This window comes from Pleurodeles waltl, chromosome 6 (assembly GCF_031143425.1).
Source record: "Pleurodeles waltl isolate 20211129_DDA chromosome 6, aPleWal1.hap1.20221129, whole genome shotgun sequence".
NCBI lineage: Eukaryota > Metazoa > Chordata > Amphibia > Caudata > Salamandridae > Pleurodeles > Pleurodeles waltl.
In genome coordinates this window covers 1664049684-1664069071 of record NC_090445.1, presented here as the reverse complement: position 1 = coordinate 1664069071, position 19388 = coordinate 1664049684, and the positions used below count along the sequence as shown (strand labels likewise).

The 19388-nt window shown below is 44.4% G+C and overlaps 1 protein-coding gene across 1 annotated transcript in view; it reads right to left on the bottom strand.

The window, feature by feature from the left end:
* Positions 1 to 19388, bottom strand: part of QSOX2 (quiescin sulfhydryl oxidase 2) — a 214702-nt gene that overhangs the window by 40001 nt on the left and 155313 nt on the right. Inside the window, exons 9-10 of the mRNA XM_069241624.1 lie at positions 11438 to 11560; positions 7810 to 7960 (exon numbers count right to left, since the gene is read on the bottom strand). Coding sequence (XP_069097725.1) covers positions 7810 to 7960; positions 11438 to 11560 — 274 coding nt within the window. The remainder of the gene's footprint in view (positions 1 to 7809; positions 7961 to 11437; positions 11561 to 19388) is intronic.

The window sequence follows — 19388 nt, the reverse complement described above, 5'->3', positions numbered from 1 at the left end:
CAGTCCATAAAACCTTAGAAAAATCAGTCTTGAGATATTTCTTGGCCCAGTCTTGACGTTTCAGCTTGTGTGTCTTGTTCAGTGGTGGTCGTCTTTCAGCCTTTCTTACCTTGGCCATGTCTCTGAGTATTGCACACCTTGTGCTTTTGGGCACTCCAGTGATGTTGCAGCTCTGAAATATGGCCAAACTGGTGGCAAGTGGCATCGTGGCAGCTGCACGCTTGACTTTTCTCAGTTCATGGGCAGTTATTTTGCGCCTTGGTTTTTCCACACGCTTCTTGCGACCCTGTTGACTATTTTGAATGAAACGCTTGATTGTTCGATGATCACGCTTCAGAAGCTTTGCAATTTTAAGAGTGCTGCATCCCTCTGCAAGATATCTCACTATTTTTGACTTTTCTGAGCCTGTCAAGTCCTTCTTTTGACCCATTTTGCCAAAGGAAAGGAAGTTGCCTAATAATTATGCACACCTGATATAGGGTGTTGATGTCATTAGACCACACCCCTTCTCATTACAGAGATGCACATCACCTAATATGCTTAATTGGTAGTAGGCTTTCAAGCCTATACAGCTTGGAGTAAGACAACATGCATAAAGAGGATGATGTGGTCAAAATACTAATTTGCCTAATAATTCTGCACTCCCTGTATATAGCGACTTATTTTTATGGTTAGAGCCTGTTGGTGCACAAACTATCACCTGTTACCACACAGATAATGGGAACAGGCTAGATATAATGGGTTAGTTGCCCACTGTGTTATGCTGGAGTACATGATGGGCGCCCTGCGATTCTGCAAAGACATTAGGAGGGGTATCAATCTGCAATTAAGTTTAACATTTATTAAATATTTCTATGTTACTGTGTAGTATTTGGTTGCATTTTTAAGAGTATTTTTCTTTTTTAGAAGAATCAGAGGCTGGTTATTAATTATATTTATTTTTGAAAGTTGCTCAATTCTGAGTTTCTAGCACACAAAACCTCCACAATTACGGCTTTGATAGCTCTGCCTTAATACAAGGCATGTGCGAAATTCAAGCATTTTGCTTTCACATAGTTTTGTATAATTAGGGCAAAATTGTGTGCAATTTTTGGCCCAAGAATGCAGCAAGAAGAGTATTTACGTTGTGAACTGTTTGATAAATGCACAAGCAATGTTTTTACAAAGAGACCACCATGACAATTACAACCGTAAAAACTTTCTATTGTGAATTCCTTAATTAACATCATAACAAGGGGCTACTCAATGTTTAACACTAGGGCCTGATTACAACTTTGGAGGAGGTGTTAATCCGTCCCAAAAGTGACGGTAAAGTGACGGATATACCACCAGCCGTATTACGAGTCCATTATATCCTATGGAACTCGTAATACGGCTGGTGGTATATCCGTCACTTTACTGTGGAATCTGGCTGTGGAAAGAAGACTGGCAGTTCCACTGTTTGATAAATGTGAAATGGTGATATAACTTTTAGTAGAAACTTTGGATTTCATCTTAGTACAACTTTATGTTTGTGTACTTGGAAGAAAGTTTCCTCAAAAGTAAAGGCTCGGATTTCACTTACTCTTCTTAAAGAAGTAATTGCCACTAGGAAGGCAACTTTCCATGTCAGAAATTGAAGTTGACATGAGTGCATTGGCTCAAATGGTGCATTCATAAGTCTTGTGAGTACTATATTTAGATTCCACGATGTAACTGGTGGCGTTCTAGGTGGAATGATACTTTTAAAGCCTTCCACGAAAGCTTTAATGACAGGAACTCTAAATAAAGAGCTATGTTGTATATTTTGTAAATATGCAGAAATTGCGGTAAGATGTATTTTTATTGAAGAAAATGCAAACTTAGATTTTTGTAAATGAAGTAAATAACATACAGTATCTTGTATTGTTGCTCTAAGAGGGTCTATATTTTTAGATTGACAGTAATATACAAATCTTTTCCATTTGTTTGCATAACACTGTCTAGTAGCGGGTTTTCTTGCTTGTTTAATAACTTCCATACATTCTGATGGGAGTTGTAAATATCCAAACTATGACCTCAGGAGCCAAATTGCTAGATTGAGTGCCTTGGGATTTGGATGTCTGATCTGACCTCTGTTTTGTGTCAACAGATCTGGTCTGCATGGGAGTTTGGAATGTGGTACTACTGATAGATCGAGTAATGTTGTGTACCACAGTTGACGTGCCCATGTTGGTGCCATGAGTATCATGTTGAGTGAAGTTTGACGCAACCTGTTGACTAGAAACGGAATGAGTGGGAGAGGAGTAAAAGCATACGCAAATATCCCTGACCAATTGATCCATAGAGCATTGCCCTTGGATAGGGGATGTGGGTGTTTGGATGCAAAGTTTTGGCATTTCGTGTTTTCGCTTGGTGCGAACAGGTCTATGTTTGGTGTTCCCCACTTTTGAAAGTACTTTTGAAGTATTTGAGGATGAATCTCCCATTCGTGAGTTTGTTGGTGATTTCTGCGGAGTATATCTGCCAACTGACTGTCTATCCCTGGGATGTACTGTGCTAATAGATTAATTTGGTTGTGGATTGCCCATTTCCAAATCTTTTGGGCTAGAAGCGACAGTTGGGATGAATGTCTCCCTCCCTGTTTGTTGAGATAATACATGGTTGCCATGTTGTCTGTTTTTATAAGAACATTCTTCTGTGTGAGAAGAGGTTGAAAAGCGCTGAGTGCCAGAAAGACAGCTAATAACTCCAGGTGGTTTATATGTAGCTGTTTCTGTTTGACAACATCCCATTGTCCTTGAATGTTGTGATTGTTTAGGTGAGCTCCCCAACCAATCATTGATGCATCTGTTGTAATTATGGTCTGAGGCACAGGGTCCTGAAACGACCACCCTTTGTTTAGATTGGTAGAATTCCACCACTGAAGGGACATAAATGTTTGGCGGTCTATCAACACTAGATCTTGGAGCTGACCGTGTGCATGTGACCATTGCTGTGCAAGGCACTGTTGTAAGGGCCGCATGTTTAATCTTGTGTGTGGAACAATTGCAATGCGAAATGCCATCATTCCTAGGATTTTCATGACAAATCGTACAGTGTATTGTTGATTTGGTTGTATTTGTGGAATTAGGTTTTGAAAAGCTTGTATCCTTTGTGTGTTTGGATATGCTAGAGCTTGTTGAGTATTTAGTATTGCACCTAAATACGGTTGTATTTGTGCTGGTTGGAGGTGTGATTTTTTTTGTTTATTGAGAAACCTAGTGTTTGTATTACATAACATGTATGATTTTGGCATTGTGTACGACTGCTTGATTTAATTAGCCAATCGTCTAGATATGGAAAGACATGTATATGTTGTCTTCTTAGGTAAGCTGCTACTACTGCCAAGCACTTTGTGAATACTCTTGGCGCTGTTGTTATTCCGAAGGGTAACACTTTGAATTGGTAGTGTTTTCCCTGAATGACAAACCTGAGATATTTTCTGTGGGCAGGGTGGATGGGTATGTGAAAATACGCAACCTTGAGGTCTAATGTGGTCATAAAATCTTGTTTTTGTAGAAGTTGGATGACATCCTGTAAAGTTACCATGTGAAAATGTTCTGACAGGATGTAAAGATTGGGGGTCCTGAGGTCTAATATTGGCCGGAGGGTGCCATCTTTTTTTGGGGGAATTAGAAAGTATAATGAATAAACTCCTTTTCTTATCTGCAACTGTATAACTAACTCTATTGCTTTTTTGAGCAGTAGAGATTGAACTTCTTCTTGTAACAGAAGTGTATGTTCTGTGGTTAGTTTGTGAAATTTTGGTGGAATAGTTGGAGGGGTGTTTATCAATCCAAGGCAATAACCATTGCAGACAATTGATAGCACCCAGTTGTCTGTGGTAATATTTTGCCAATGTGTGTGGAACTGTTGTAGTCTTCCCCCCACAGGAGAGGTGTGGAGTGGAAGGGAGTGAGGGAAGTCACGGTTTTGGGTGTGTTGCAGGCTGCTTAGAGGTCTGGAATGTTCCTCTATTTCTGGAGTATTGTCCTCTATATGTGCCTCTAAAACTTCCACGTTGGTACTGTGTTTGGTAGGCTGGTTTTGTTTGAGAGGTTGAAGCCTCGTAGGGCTGTGGTCTGAAACCACCTCGAAATTGAGGTTTACGAAATGACCCCCTAAATGGTGTAGAATAGAGTGCATCCATTGCTTTTGCTGTGTCGGAGTCTTATCCTAGCTTCTCTATTACTGTGTCTACCTCTTGCCCAAAAAAGATTTATCGAAAGGCATGTTCAACACAGCCTGTTGTATTTCTGGCTTGAATCCAGAAGATCGAAGCCATGCATGTCTACGTATAGTGACTGCTGTGTTGACACTTCTAGCAGCGGTATATGCTGCTTCTAGGGCTGATCTTATTTGGTTGTTTGTGAGAGCTTGCCCTTCTTCCATTACTTGTTGAGCCCTTTTTTGGTGTTCTTTGGGGAGATGCTGTATTATATCTTGCATCTCGTCCCAATGGGCTCTATTATAATGAGCTAGTAGTGCTTGTGAGTTCGCTATCCTCCACTGGTTTGCTGCATGGAACACAACTCTTTTCCCTGCAGCATCAAATGTCCTGCTTTCCTTATCAGGAGGGGGTGCACCTCCTGAGGACTGACTATTTGCCCTCTTCCTGGCAGCACTAACTACAATAGAATCAGGTGGTACCTGATGGGTGATATAATCAGGGCCAGAAGGTGCAGGTTTGTATTTCTTTTCTATTCTAGGTGTTATAATTCGTGCCTTTACTGGTTCATTAAAAATCTGATCTGCATGTTTTACCATGCCTGGGAGCCTTGGGAGGCATTGGTACCTAGAATGAGTTGAGGATAATATGTTGAATAAAAATCCCCTTCTAGGGGTCCTGTATGCAGTGTAACCCCATGATAGGCTGCAGCCCTAGCTATGACCTGGTTATATACAGTACTATCCTCAGGTGGTGATGGTTTAGAGGGGTAGCTGTCTGGATCATTGCTTGGAACGGGATCCAAGTCATAAAGATCCCATGGATCAACAGTGTCCTGTTGTGAGTCATATGAATGAGTGGGCGAATGCATTGGTGTAGGGCTGGTGGGAGGAGAGGTAGGTAAGTGCGGAGAATGAGGAGGAGAAGACTGAGGAGGTGGTGGCTTCTCCTTCTGTTTTGGCACTTTGGCTGGAGGCTGTATAGTGTCCAATTTCTCCTGAAATGCTAGCTTCCTCTTTGTTTTTAAAGGAGGTGCAGTGGGAATTCTCCCGGTTTCTTCATGGATGTGGATCCTGAATTGCCTTTCATCTATAAGTTGTAGTATTGGTTCGACCTCTGACTCCTCCTCAGAGGTTTTGTGGCTTTCTTTAAGTCTTTTAGAAATTCCATGGTTCCTCTGTATATGTTGTTTTTTTCGGCTCCGAAGTGTGTTTTTCGGGATCGAAAAAGATGAGGGCGAGGAAGGTTTCGGCTCCGAAACTTGTTTCCTTATTTTTGACTCCGAAAATTGGTGTTTATCGGAGTCTGAGACAGAGCTTTTTGTTGATTTCGAGGTTTTTGGAGGAGTGTCCTATTTCAGTGCCGAAATGGGGTTGGGGGGGGGAGGGGAGGGGGTTAGGGTGGTTGTCGGTCACCAATAGTCTTTTTTCAGGCTGAGCCATGGCCTTCCGGCAGTGGCGTACCCAAGGTCTTTTGTTTTTTTGTTTGTGAGAGTGCAGGGGCAGACGTACTCACATGCTGTCCGGCTGTGATGGGTCTGTCTTCCTCAGATTCCTGCGCCGACTCCGAATCTCGAATTGAGACTGCTGTCTGCATTAATTCTTCTTCTTCTACGTCGAAATGTTCCCCTATGTTCGACGCCATTTCAAGCCTTCTTGCTCTTCTGTCTCTAAGTTTTTTTCTATCGGAAGAATCGACAGGCCTCACAATTTTACTCCCGATGGAGAAAGGCAGAGGTTGCAAACCTGATGCTGGTCCGTATATGGGTACTTCGCGTGGCACCGATGGCAAAGTCGGAATGGAGTCTGATCCATGAGGCTCTCCACGTGGTCGGCCAGACTAAGGCAGAGTTGGCGCGCGTGCCCGAAGGGTGAACAAAGTTGTTTCCTGACGGTACTGCTGTTTCGATGGAAGATTATCAACCCGATCGATACAGTACCGTCAAAATGAAAGTTTTTAAAGTTTCGAATTGAAATCTCGGAGCGAGAAAGAAACACATCTGAACCACACGGCAGAAAGAAAACAATCTAACAACGGAGTCGATGCCCATGTGCAATGGAAACGAAGGAAGAGTCACTCGATCGCGTGACTCGAAAAGACTTCTTCGAAGAAAAACAACTTGTAACACTCCGAGCCCAACACTAGATGTCGGAATCCATATGCACAGCATGTGTATCTGCAGCTACACATGCCATTGAACATGTATTTTCTACTAACTAGTTGAGTATTGTGCTTTCAGTCGGGTATGGGGAGGTGTCTGTCGGTTTCACCACAGCTTTGTACATACACACAAATTAAAACATACACACACTCACTCCCCTTTGTGTTTTGAAAATCTTAAAAAATGTTGGAGAGTTTACAAAATACTGTTTTCCCTCACTTAGTCCCCCTGCTAATCTGCATTTCTCGCCATTTCCACTACCCCTTAAGCCCCTCTTATGCACCCACACCCTGTATAATGTATTTTTACATTATATGCCAGCGTGATTGTTGGGAAAATCTGAAGCTCACACCCCCACCAATCTTAATTACCAAGCTACGCCCTGCGATTCACGAGGCACTTGTTCTGAGTATTTCAGCCTCATCTTTAGCCCTACGCGACTCTCTCACATGCTTTGTTCCTCATCTCATGCACTCCTGGTATTGTCCATGTTCCACTGCACCGCAACAGACACTCTTAGTTGGTTTTAAATCCTACTCCCAAAATATCAGTGGTAAATGGCGCTGCCCAAGAGAGTGCACAGTGAGTCGTGGTACCTGTAAGAGTGAAAAGTCCAGACCTATTGGCTTTATCAAATCTTGTTCATTTGTCTAGTCTTTTTAGCTCTTTTTAAACAAAGTCAGCCATGATATGTTCAACTGCTTGCATGGACTTGATACAACACAAAAGATAAATTACCAAACAAGAGGGGCAACTAAATTCCAACCTAATTGATCACTTCTGCTGGGAACATGCTGGGGTGGCGGAACAACTCTGAGCAGCAAGCATTCTATTTTATCAATGGAGTTTTTGCTAAAAGGGAGCAATGCTTCAGCACCACCGGTAACGGTGCTCAAAATCTCCCAATCTAAATCTGCTTTTAATAAGGAGGAGGATGTGCAGAGTCCAAATCCGTTATTAAAGCAATGAAAAGTATTTCCATCATTCAAAATATCACTTTCAGATTACAACCAGCATGCCAGTTTTACCAGCAATTTTGAGACTGGCAAAATATTTATAAATCGGTGCCCTTTGCACCTACACTCTGTTGATGTGCCAACAATGTTTCATATTTACTTTGCAAAAGCTGATCACCGGGTCTCGGTCAACCATCAAGGAATTATGCCTGATATTGTTGGAAATATTTTTTAGAGATTATAATCACAAGCTTCGTGGCCTGACCCTTCACTTGCTGGGTGACGGTATTAGAAAGGCCTTCTTTATAGTAAAGATAAACTGCCTGTGTATCCATCATAGCCCCTCCAGCTAAGAAACTGTACCCAGCTAGTTTAACAAAATAACTAGCTTAGTCCCCCTTTCATCCGAGATGGGCTGTTCTGAGCCATTTTCACAGTTCCACATGCAAGTCCTCTGAAATAGAGACAGTGGAGTCAAAACCCTTGTGGAAAAAGGCCTCAAGCACATTACACCAGCTGCTTACCTGCTTTAGGGAATTCTTCTGCCCGGATAGCTGCTTGTACAGTCAAGCTATGGAACAACTTCCAAAGAGAACATGTGTAACCTCTCAGCTCTGGTCTGCTTCCTTGACATCCAACCCATTTGACTCTGCTAGGGAGGTATATTCCAGCAATCTAAAAAATAAAACAGGATCAGATGTATGGTAAATTGAATCTTACTTGCTACCAGGTCTCAAACGCACAGTATTTCACCCACACCAAGACTTTTAAACGCATGCTCATAATTTGGCCTAAACAACACAAAACACAAATTACGGTGTACAAGATGAGAAATATAACCATTGATTGTATTAGCTGCTGCAAAGTCTCAGACTGTTCACAAAAACACAAACTTTCAGGTAACACATTTGTCACAAAATTAAGGAAATTGTTAGAGGTTTGAGTGGAGAATTGAGAGATAGAATTATAGATGCAAATAAAGAGGAAAAGCCATTAGGACCATCTGTCTTTACATAAGATAAACGTACATGCCTGTCTTTGTCCCAATGGCTATCTCTCCCTAGAGACTAACCCATACTCAGGTACTAAGAATACAAGAGCTGTGACTAAATATCCTCATTTAACCCGGTCTGGCTGCAGAGGTAGAGGTTCTCTTCACTTACGCAGCAAGGCTCACTTTGAGCCCATGTCTGAAAGTCTGCAACATTCCCATGGAATTCCAGGGAAACTGTGGTAGGTTTCGTTCACAACTGAACTACTGAAGCACATAATTATCTCTCACTCCCCAAGCATTTTGGAGGTCACAGATATAGAAGGGATGCTGGTGAAAAAAATAGAGGACCAAATATCAAAACATGATGCGGGGACACCTATGTTTGTAGATTATCACGTAAAACTGAAGCAAATAAAAAAGTCAAGCTTGATGATCACCAAATTATGATCTCACTCATGTTTTTTGAGGGTACTATATGTTGGTTTATTGCAACAAATGAAACATAGCCAGTGCTAGACCCCTCTTTCATTTGCCAGAGGCAAAAAAGAAGAATCTCTAAAGAATGTTCGACCACACATGCGACCCACAATATAGCTGAAGGCTTGTCATGCACCAAGCACCAAGGCCAATGGCTTTCCATGGTGGTATACAGAGGTCAATAATAAAAATAAAAAAAATCACAGGTGCCAAATCAAACTTCTACAATCCTTGTGGGCATTCCCAGGCCACTGAAAGAACAGAGAATGGCCACAAAGCCGCAGCTCTGTGGGTGCGCACTTACACTCGCAGGACCTTTCCCACACTTATCTCCACGTTCAAGTGTACACCTAAATGGACTATCAGTTAGGATGCAACAATTTCCATCAAAATTAAAAACAAGTGATTCTAATATTCTAATCCGGTTTGTAAGGGATAGGAATTCCCAAAACATTTTGCAGAACATCTTTATTTGACTTTTATGGAAAAGTTATTGACACTTTGGAATAGTGCCACACTTTCACAGAATTACCACACCAGTGACACCTTGAATTGGATAAAGGCTAAAAACTGGAAGCAAAGGGATGACAATGCCCATGCTTAATAGCAGTACGGCAAGGATAAGCCTTCAGATGGAAAATGGTTCACTTGAAAGAAAACGATAAACAATGAGACATTTCAAAGATATCGTAACTGCCGAGTTTATGTGGTACAGACAACCCTCATGCAATACAAACGTAACCCAAGAAAAATATGAATCCTAACTTTGTCCGGAGTATATCTGAGCTCTTCGTGAATCACGTATGGGGCTATAAATAATGACCTTAGTGGGCATAAGCCCACTTGAGCTGAGATTTAAACCTAGAAAAACATGGAATACTAAGCAAATTGCAGAGATACAACTGTCTAGATTTCAGTAATTTTGAATATCAGTTTCAGTTTCCGTGATACAGATCACAATTTTCTTTGGCATGTTTCATAAAGCATTTTCTTTTGAAAATATTAGCATGCATTTTATTGACCTGTGAAGGAAGAACAGCCTCGCTGGGATTCGAACCTGCACGTAACCTGCAGCTGTCAGCATTTAGCACACACTCACTGAGCTATTTCTCAGCATATTTAGCTACATAGACTTTATCAGTCTAGTTCTATTCTCCTTACCTAGTTCCAGTTGGCTAAAGTAAATAGGGACAGCATTCAAGAAAGATTAAATTCGAAAGCAAAAAGCTGTTCTGTTGGTGGAAAAAACGGTAGCTGGAAAACCTGGGTGGAGAAACCAGTGTGGGAAAACCGGGGCAGTGTCACTTGGTCAAATGACAGCAACTAGATCAGGCTGGAGCAAGCAGGAACTGGAGGCCAAAGACAAGTGTCAGGTTAGGTACCAAAGTGCCAACTAGTGCAGTCACGCTGCAGTCTGCATTAAATAGGTCCTGGGGTGGGCGGGGCTTCTGTTGGCACGAAGAACGGTGAACAGGAAAACCAGGACAGCAGCGGTGTCACTTGATCAAACAACGGCAACTGGACAAACAGAAACTGGAGGCCACAAGCAGGCTAGGTGCCAAGGTTCCTACTAATGGACTCACAAACATACACAGAAAAACTAAAACAGCTTGGTACCAGCTCTGTGTACTGAAAAAAGTGAAACCATTTCTCACAGAGACTTCAGAGCAGCTGTTCAAGCCCTCGCTCTCACTGCTGGATCTGGATGGTGGCGGTACGATGGTCCACAGCCTCCCAGACTCCATACAGGCCCCAGTTGAAGGCATTGGCATGCAAAAGCATGCTTTATCAATGTTCTCAAAAAATAGGATCACATAGCCTCAACCCAATGAAACTCCACTGACTACCATTTGCATCCCACACCCTCATCTTCAAAGAAATCAGAACTGACAATGCCACTTATATGGCTGACAAGTACATCATCTATGGTGATTCTCAGCACACCATCAGCCAGGACACCACCAGAGTGGAAATGAAGAGTGGGAAACTAAAACCCAAGGCAATAGTCCTTATCATATCTTTGCACGTAGGATTGGGAATGATCCTTGTATGCTCCAACTATTTAGGAAAGAGCTTTAAAAAGAGCACTACGTTATGATGCTCTAAAAGTTCGACTCTTAAAAATTAGCTATGCCTCCAATCAGACGTTGACTGTCTTTTGCCTTCGATGATGGACAATGCTTTGCTGTCCTTCAGCTATGTTTGTGCTACACACATAGTACATACACACTTAGATACCCATGCCCATGATGATGCTCTTAGAGCTACTGAAAAATGTCACTGACATCCCACGTGGCATAGGTTTCAAACTACTAGATACTTGGGGAATAAAGAGATAAATAGAGGGAATCAGGTCAAAGGTAGCTGAAACTGTCAATGCAGAAAGAGAAAAAACTGTTAAGGAAAGCAATGCCTTGAGGCACAATATAACCGAATTTAAATGAAAACAGGCCAATTCCAATAAGTACAAACATCAAAGTTTGATTCATTCAGCGCACTTGGAAGTTTATTATTGATTTATTAGGTAGTTACAACATATTGCACAAGAATCAAGGCGCCAATAGTTTTCAGTTGAATAGTTTTCTTGCACTACAATCTCTTGTCCAAGGAAGACATTAGATTCATGCTATAAGCTCTTTTGCAAGACCTGCGTGTCACATACAGATTGCACAATATCTTACCCTCATCTTGTTGTTCACCAGATCAAGGATGGCATCGTAAGGGATTTTGTCTAAGGGCAGGTTCACCAACCATTCGTGCAAGGTTTCCAACAACTTCATTACAGGTTGACGACCAGGAAACAGCTGGTGGAAATAAATGTGGAAATTCTTTTCTTTAAAACTCAAATTTTCATGATAATAAAAAAAGTTCCCAGGGGCCTTCGTTCCCCTTATGCAACTGAGAATTTAAATTAAGGCATGTAACTTAAATCTGCATTCCAATGTCTGAAAAACGTTCATATAATATGCCATTATTAATCATTCTGCTGAAAAGGGAAAGCACAAATTAAACGTGTTGCTGACAAAATATATATTTATACCATGGCAGCGAAAATTAAATATGCCCAATAACATTTTTAGGAAAAACTGTATTAAAACACACAGTCACATATTTAATACAAATGCACAAAGGTCAAATTCCAGTTAATTACTACATTCCAGTAAAAATGACAAGAAAAAGGCCCTGTTTCGGTCTGCCTGACAGGTTGCATGTAACAATTACTTTACATAGGGAAAGACCCTCCTTACAGTCACAAGGTCCCTTCAGTGTTGTATTACTTTCTTGCACAAGTGTAACCTGCTGCATACTGGCTTCGTTAAAATAATTACACATGAAAAATGCTAGGGCATGAACACCAGAGGGGCACCGGTGAGGCTGAAGTGAGCACAGCAAACTGTAAACTTTGCACTTGTATAGCACACTACTCACCCGTTAGGGTCTCAAGGTGCTGTACTCATACCGCTATGGAACCCCTCCTGGCTTTTTCCCTGTGAGGTGCCCACTCCTGGGCACCCCCAGGGTGAAGCCAGGCATCCAAGCACTGTTGGGGCCGTTGTGGAGATTAAGCAAGCTATTGCCCAGAGTTGCAGAGTGGGACTCATTAATTAGATTAGGCACGAGGCGAGAATTATCTGGTCCAAGGGAATTGAGCCCAAGACCTGCTGAAGCGGGGCTTGAACCCTGGTCTTGAGCCAGATCTCTGCTTCAGGGTCTGCCGCTCTAACCAACTGAAAATGACTCTGGCCAACCCCGGACAACAGCACACGAAAAACAGAACTTGGGTCAAAGCGAGAATTTTGAATGTCCTTCCAGAGGAAGGCATTGAGAGGATGAAGATCTAGAATAGGATGTGTGCCTCTGCCCTGGTTAGGAATAAGAAAGTAGTAGGAACAGCAACCCATCCTTACTTCCGAGGCAGAACTCTTTCAAAGGCCCCTTTGAACCTACAACCTGCACCTTTTGCAGCAAAGTGAAAAGATGTTCCTTGCAAAGCTGCTGTGATGTGGAACGAAGTTGAGGTGGGTCAGAAAAGAATTGTACAGCGTAGCCCTATTGGACGATCTGAAGGATGTGTTTATGGGATGTTATGTTCCACCACCCCTGAAGGAAATGTTATCTCGTGCCTCCTACATGGTGGCTGTGTGCTGCTAAAGTAAGCTAAAGTGAACTGGAGGCTGATGCTGCAAGGGTCGAGCATTGAGTGAGCCCTTGACCCTGGTGCCCTGTGCGATGTGTGCAGAAGCCCAGCCATGTCCACCCAATAGCTGCATTGGTGGTGGCAGAGCATGGCAGTGCCTACAGAATAACCTTAAAAGGGTCAAAATGTTTAAGGAAGTTGTCAGGCAGGCATTGAGACGCCCAAAGAATGTGCCATGGCTCTGCTTTCCTTAAAGGGCTTAAGGGCAGCATCAGCCTTTTGTCCAAAAAGACATGACCCATCAAAAAGAATATCGATTAGAAACACCTGCACATCCCAAGACATGCCAGTGGACCTCACACATTTCACAGTTAACTACTGAAATGTGGTCACTGTGGTGTTGCCCCCTCTCCAAAAAGCGTTCTGTTTGTCAAGTCAGCTCTTGGAGGAGATGCTTGCGAAGTGCAGCATGGTTTCAAACAGGCAGGTTCTGGCTCTGTACTTGATGTGCAGTCTGTGGAAACATTCCAAACAGAACAAGAATTGGTTTTGTCAATCGGCCTCCCTTTGGGACCTATTCACAAAGTCAATTGTTTTTAGCCATGCTGTACAGCATCCCAGATGATGTGCAGCATGGCTAAAGAAAACAAGAAAAAAAAGCACTATAACGTGACTGCTGGCTCATTGTATAGGTAAGCAAACCCCACACTTGCACATGTCTACAAAGTGACACAAGGGCTTTTTTTTGCCCAAAACAGCTGGATCTATCAATTTAAAAAAATAAGTCGAGCAAAAGTTGTTTTTAAGAGCTGGTGGCGGTGGGGGTAGGGGGGGTGTAAGCATCACAAAAGGTGTGCAAAGTGCCACAATGGACAGATCACAAAAGAAACAGGTGTGGAAAACCACTGAGGGCATGGGTGGCCGAAACAACACAGAGGGCGCAGGTGGTGGAAAAAAAAAACAGAGGGCCTGGGTGGAAGTAGCCACAGAGAGCTCAGGGCAGAAGCAACATGGATGGCAGGGTGGACGAGTAGAAGCAACAGGTGAGAGCTAAGTGAAGCTCACTGTGGAGAAGCACACAGGAGAGATAGCAAAGTGGGAAGAAAAGTAGACATGGGTGAGTGGAACATGGAGTGGGCGGAGGAAATGCAAACTGGTGACAGAGCAACACAGAGTGCGGACGGGGAAGAGAAGTACACAAGGGAAACAGCTGGAAAATACACACTCTCATGGTGTGCTTAGCCAAAAAGAAGAAAGTAGTGCTCGAGAAGCAAGCAGTGAAAGGACCCAGGTAATGCATCTATGCTCCAGGGGATGGAAAAACACAAGACGTGGAAGCAGAGCCCACAAAAGTGAACAAAAGAACAGCAAGCACATGAGTGACAGTAAAAGCAACCTATGGGTAAGCAATGGGCAGGCTCTCAGACTACTCTAAGGTGACAAACTGTCTGTTCCCACAAAGCTTGCCCTGTCTAGCATGTTAGACCTAAAAAGTACTCCTTTGACTCATACGACTGCTCACATCTATACATGGGCGTATAATGTTGGTTTGATTTTAGGTGTGATAAGTGTATCTACTGAACTCCAACAAGCAACACTAATTCATTTCCTAACTGAACATAAAGCACTGACCTTTGGTGTTACACGGAAGAGAGAAGGCTGTAACCCTACAGTCTCTGAGCCACATAACATGCAATCCTGGGCTCAAATGCCGGCTTTCTCTCTTGACCAAACTGCGTGATGCGCAGCCCATCGCCTCACCTTACCACGTATCATTTTCTTTAGCCATCCAGTTGGAGAGCACAATTAAGTAATTCAGCGGCCTAGAAAAAGATCTTATATAAGCCTAAATGTGGTTAATATAAAACAATCTTGCTTCATGCTTAGTAAAAATACGGGCTACATGGATGGAGACCATGACAAACAAATATTTTGGGTAACTGATGGCAGGGTCATTGAGGAGTAGAAGTATTCTTGAATGTTTCATGTTTAGAAAATGTCACTACGTTCAGTGATATAACTGCATGTACTTAATTGAGATGCAGAGAAATGTGGAAATATATTATTTTAAAGTTTATCAATTTTTTTTCATGGTATTTGTGGCCTGATTTACATCTTTTGAAGGCTTGGCACATGCTACGGCTCCGAGAGCCAACCCAGAACCCTGGCTCGACTCCCCACAAGGGTGTCCAACTCCTACCAGAAACGTAATGTCCTATGCCCTTAGCAAAAACAATATTTTAGTAGGCTTGCTGCTCATCCAGGACTACTTGGGCCTTCCCTAGAGAGTGAGAATTCACACTAGAGTTAAGGTAAGAGCATCGCTTGTTGGGCAACGTCAATAAAAGAACACTATCTTTCGCGTGTCACGATTGGCCGGAACTGACACCGTCTCCAAGAACATTAGGAAGAAGATCAGTCGAAACCACACCATGAACACAAGGAGAAACCCATTCCTTAACAATATGCACGGCCATGTAAGCACCAGACCAAGTGCAATTAAGAGCATAAAGGCCAGCAGAAGGGACCATGAAGGAGAGTAGAAAGCAGCCTGAGGTATACTGAGAAATACCACAGACAGAACAAACCCCTTCAGCACCAAGTAACGACGAACGGGAGTGAAGCAGGGTAAAAAGGAAGCAGGATGTAGGAAGTTGGCTCTGTATGTGCTATTTCAAAGTAAGGAATAGCATGCACAGAGTCCAAGGGTTCCCCTTAGAGGTAAAATAGTGGTAAAAATAGATAATACTAATGCTCTATTTTGTGGTAGTGTGGTCGAGCAGTAGGCTTATCCAAGGAGTAGTGTTAAGCATTTGTTGTACATACACATAGACAATAAATGAGGTACACACACTCAGAGACAAATCCAGCCAATAGGTTTTTATATAGAAAAATATCTTTTCTTAGTTTATTTTAAGAACCACAGGTTCAAATTCTACATGTAATATCTCATTCGAAAGGTATTGCAGGTAAGTACTTTAGGAACTTCAAATCATCAAAATTGCATGTACACTTTTCAAGTTATTCACAAATAGCTGTTTTAAAAATGGACACTTAGTGCAATTTTCACAGTTCCTAGGGGAGGTAAGTATTTGTTAGGTTAACCAGGTAAGTAAGACACTTACAGGGCTTAGTTCTTGGTCCAAGGTAGCCCACCGTTGGGGGTTCAGAGCAACCCCAAAGTCACCACACCAGCAGCTCAGGGCCGGTCAGGTGCAGAGTTCAAAGTGGTGCCCAAAACACATAGGCTAGAATGGAGAGAAGGGGGTGCCCCGGTTCCGGTCTGCTTGCAGGTAAGTACCCGCGTCTTCGGAGGGCAGACCAGGGGGGTTTTGTAGGGCACCGGGGGGGACACATGCCCACACAGAAATTTCACCCTCAGCGGCGCGGGGGCGGCCGGGTGCAGTGTAGAAACAAGCGTCGGGTTTTCAATGTTAGTCTATGAGAGATCTCGGGATCTCTTCAGCGCTGCAGGCAGGCAAGGGGGGGATTCCTCGGGGAAACCTCCACTTGGGCGAGGGAGAGGGACTCCTGGGGGTCACTCCTCCAGTGAAAGTCCGGTCCTTCAGGTCCTGGGGGCTGCGGGTGCAGGGTCTCTCCCAGGCGTCGGGACTTTAGGTTCAAAGAGTCGCGGTCAGGGGAAGCCTCGGGATTCCCTCTGCAGGCGGCGCTGTGGGGGCTCAGGGGGGACAGGTTTTGGTACTCACAGTATCAGAGTAGTCCTGGGGTCCCTCCTGAGGTGTTGGATCGCCACCAGCCGAGTCGGGGTCGCCGGGTGCAGTGTTGCAAGTCTCACGCTTCTTGCGGGGAGCTTGCAGGGTTCTTTGGAGCTGCTGGAAACAAAGTTGCAGCTTTTCTTGGAGCAGGTCCGCTGTCCTCGGGAGTTTCTTGTCTTTTCGAAGCAGGGGCAGTCCTCAGAGGATGTCGAGGTCGCTGGTCCCTTTGGAAGGCGTCGCTGGAGCAGGATCTTTGGAAGGCAGGAGACAGGCCGGTGAGTTTCTGGAGCCAAGGCAGTTGTCGTCTTCTGGTCTTCCGCTGCAGGGGTTTTCAGCTAGGCAGTCCTTCTTCTTGTAGTTGCAGGAATCTGATTTTCTAGGGTTCAGGGTAGCCCTTAAATACTAAATTTAAGGGCGTGTTTAGGTCTGGGGGGTTAGTAGCCAATGGCTACTAGCCCTGAGGGTGGGTACACCCTCTTTGTGCCTCCTCCCAAGGGGAGGGGGTCACAGTCCTAACCCTATTGGGGGAATCCTCCATCTGCAAGATGGAGGATTTCTAAAAGTTAGAGTCACCTCAGCTCAGGACACCTTAGGGGCTGTCCTGACTGGCCAGTGACTCCTCCTTGTTTTTCTCATTATTTTCTCCGGCCTTGCCGCCAAAAGTGGGGCCTGGCCGGAGGGGGCGGGCAACTCCACTAGCTGGAGTGTCCTGCTGGGTTGGCACAAAGGAGGTGAGCCTTTGAGGCTCACCGCCAGGTGTGACAATTCCTGCCTGGGGGAGGTGTTAGCATCTCCACCCAGTGCAGGCTTTGTTACTGGCCTCAGAGTGACAAAGGCACTCTCCCCATGGGGCCAGCAACATGTCTCGGTTTGTGGCAGGCTGCTAAAACTAGTCAGCCTCCACAGATAGTCGGTTAAGTTTCAGGGGGCACCTCTAAGGTGCCCTCTGTGGTGTATTTTACAATAAAATGTACACTGGCATCAGTGTGCATTTATTGTTCTGAGAAGTTTGATACCAAACTTCCCAGTTTTCAGTGTAGCCATTATGGTGCTGTGGAGCTCGTGTTTGACAGACTCCCAGACCATATACTCTTATGGCTACCCTGCACTTACAATGTCTAAGGTTTTGTTTAGACACTGTAGGGGTACCATGCTCATGCACTGGTACCCTCACCTATGGTATAGTGCACCCTGCCTTAGGGCTGTAAGGCCTGCTAGAGGGGTGTCTTACCTATACTGCATAGGCAGTGAGAGGCTGGCATGGCACCCTGAGGGGAGTGCCATGTCGACTTACTCATTTTGTTCTCACCAGCACACACAGGCTTGTAAGCAGTGTGTCTGTGCTGAGTGAGGGGTCTCTAGGGTGGCATAAGACATGCTGCAGCCCTTAGAGACCTTCCTTGGCATCAGGGCCCTTGGTACTAGAAGTACCAGTTACAAGGGACTTATCTGAATGCCAGGGTGTGCCAATTGTGGATACAATGGTACATTTTAGGTGAAGGAACACTGGTGCTGGGGCCTGGTTAGCAGGGTCCCAGCACACTTCTCAGTCAAGTCAGCATCAGTATCAGGCAAAAAGTGGGGGGTAACTGCAACAGGGAGCCATTTCTTTACACAAGCCCCCCCCAGCCCACAGGCCAGGAGACTCAGCCCAAGCTGGGAGAGTCTTCCTAGTCTGTCAGGCGAGGAAGAGTAGGAGAAATAGGCTGGTTAGTTGCAGGGCCTACTCTGCCTTACATCCTTCTGTTCAGGTCATTCCCTTTGGGGAACTGACCTACTTCCACAGTGATAGGACCTAGTCTGAATTGCCTCTTGTCTGCCTCTTCAATGTCTCCACCCATTCTTTCTATTTTGGTCTTAGAGGTATCCACCTCTGCTAACCTTATCTTGGCCAGGGTTACCCCTAGCTTACCCAGAGAGGTTACCCAGAGCTGGAGTAACCCCACCATGACCAATAGGGTCAGGGGGCCTAACTTGCTATTTGGCATGGGGTCAGACCACCATGCTAAGGATAGTGCAGCCATAAAGGCTAACACCCAGCAGAGGCCACTGACAGCTGTCAGTGCCCAGAACCACACCTTTAGCTCTTCACCTAAAAGGGAAGGGGCTAAGTTACAGGCTTCTTTGGGTTCAGGTTGCCTGTCTGCTGTATTGGAGTGGGGGGTTACCACATCTTGTAGTAAACACCCTTCTTCCACTCTTTCTTCTGTTAGCTGAGGAGCCACCCACTCAGGTTTAACAGTTGCCTGACTAGCCAGGACTTCTTGTGGGTCAGGTTGGACTTTATCAGGGCCATTTTTGGAGTTCTCCCCTACTGGAGCAGAATCTCCTTGGCTTGCTATAACCTTGGCTAAAGGTTGTCCACCCTTCCTACTCTGTTTTCTTTTCTTCTTCTTCTGGGGCCTGCTTGCATTTACTGCAGAGGCAGGACTTCCAGAATCCTTGGGAGAGGACTGGCACTGGACCAGTTCCTCTCTTGAGCTCTGACTAACCTCTGGGTAGTCATTTCCAAGGAGACAATCAAGGGGGAGGTCTGTACTGACTACTACCCTTCTCCAGCTAAGAGTGCCACCCACTTCTATGGGCACTAAAGCCACAGGCCTCTTAGTGACCCTGTCTAGGCTAACTCTTACCCTGGCAGTCTCACCTGGGATGTACTGGTTTGAGAGCACCAGCCTGTCATGCACAATAGTGTGACTGGCACAAGTGTCTCTCAGGGCAGTGGTTGGGATTCCATTCACCAGTAGGTGGTGGAAGTGTCTACTTCCCTCTGGAATC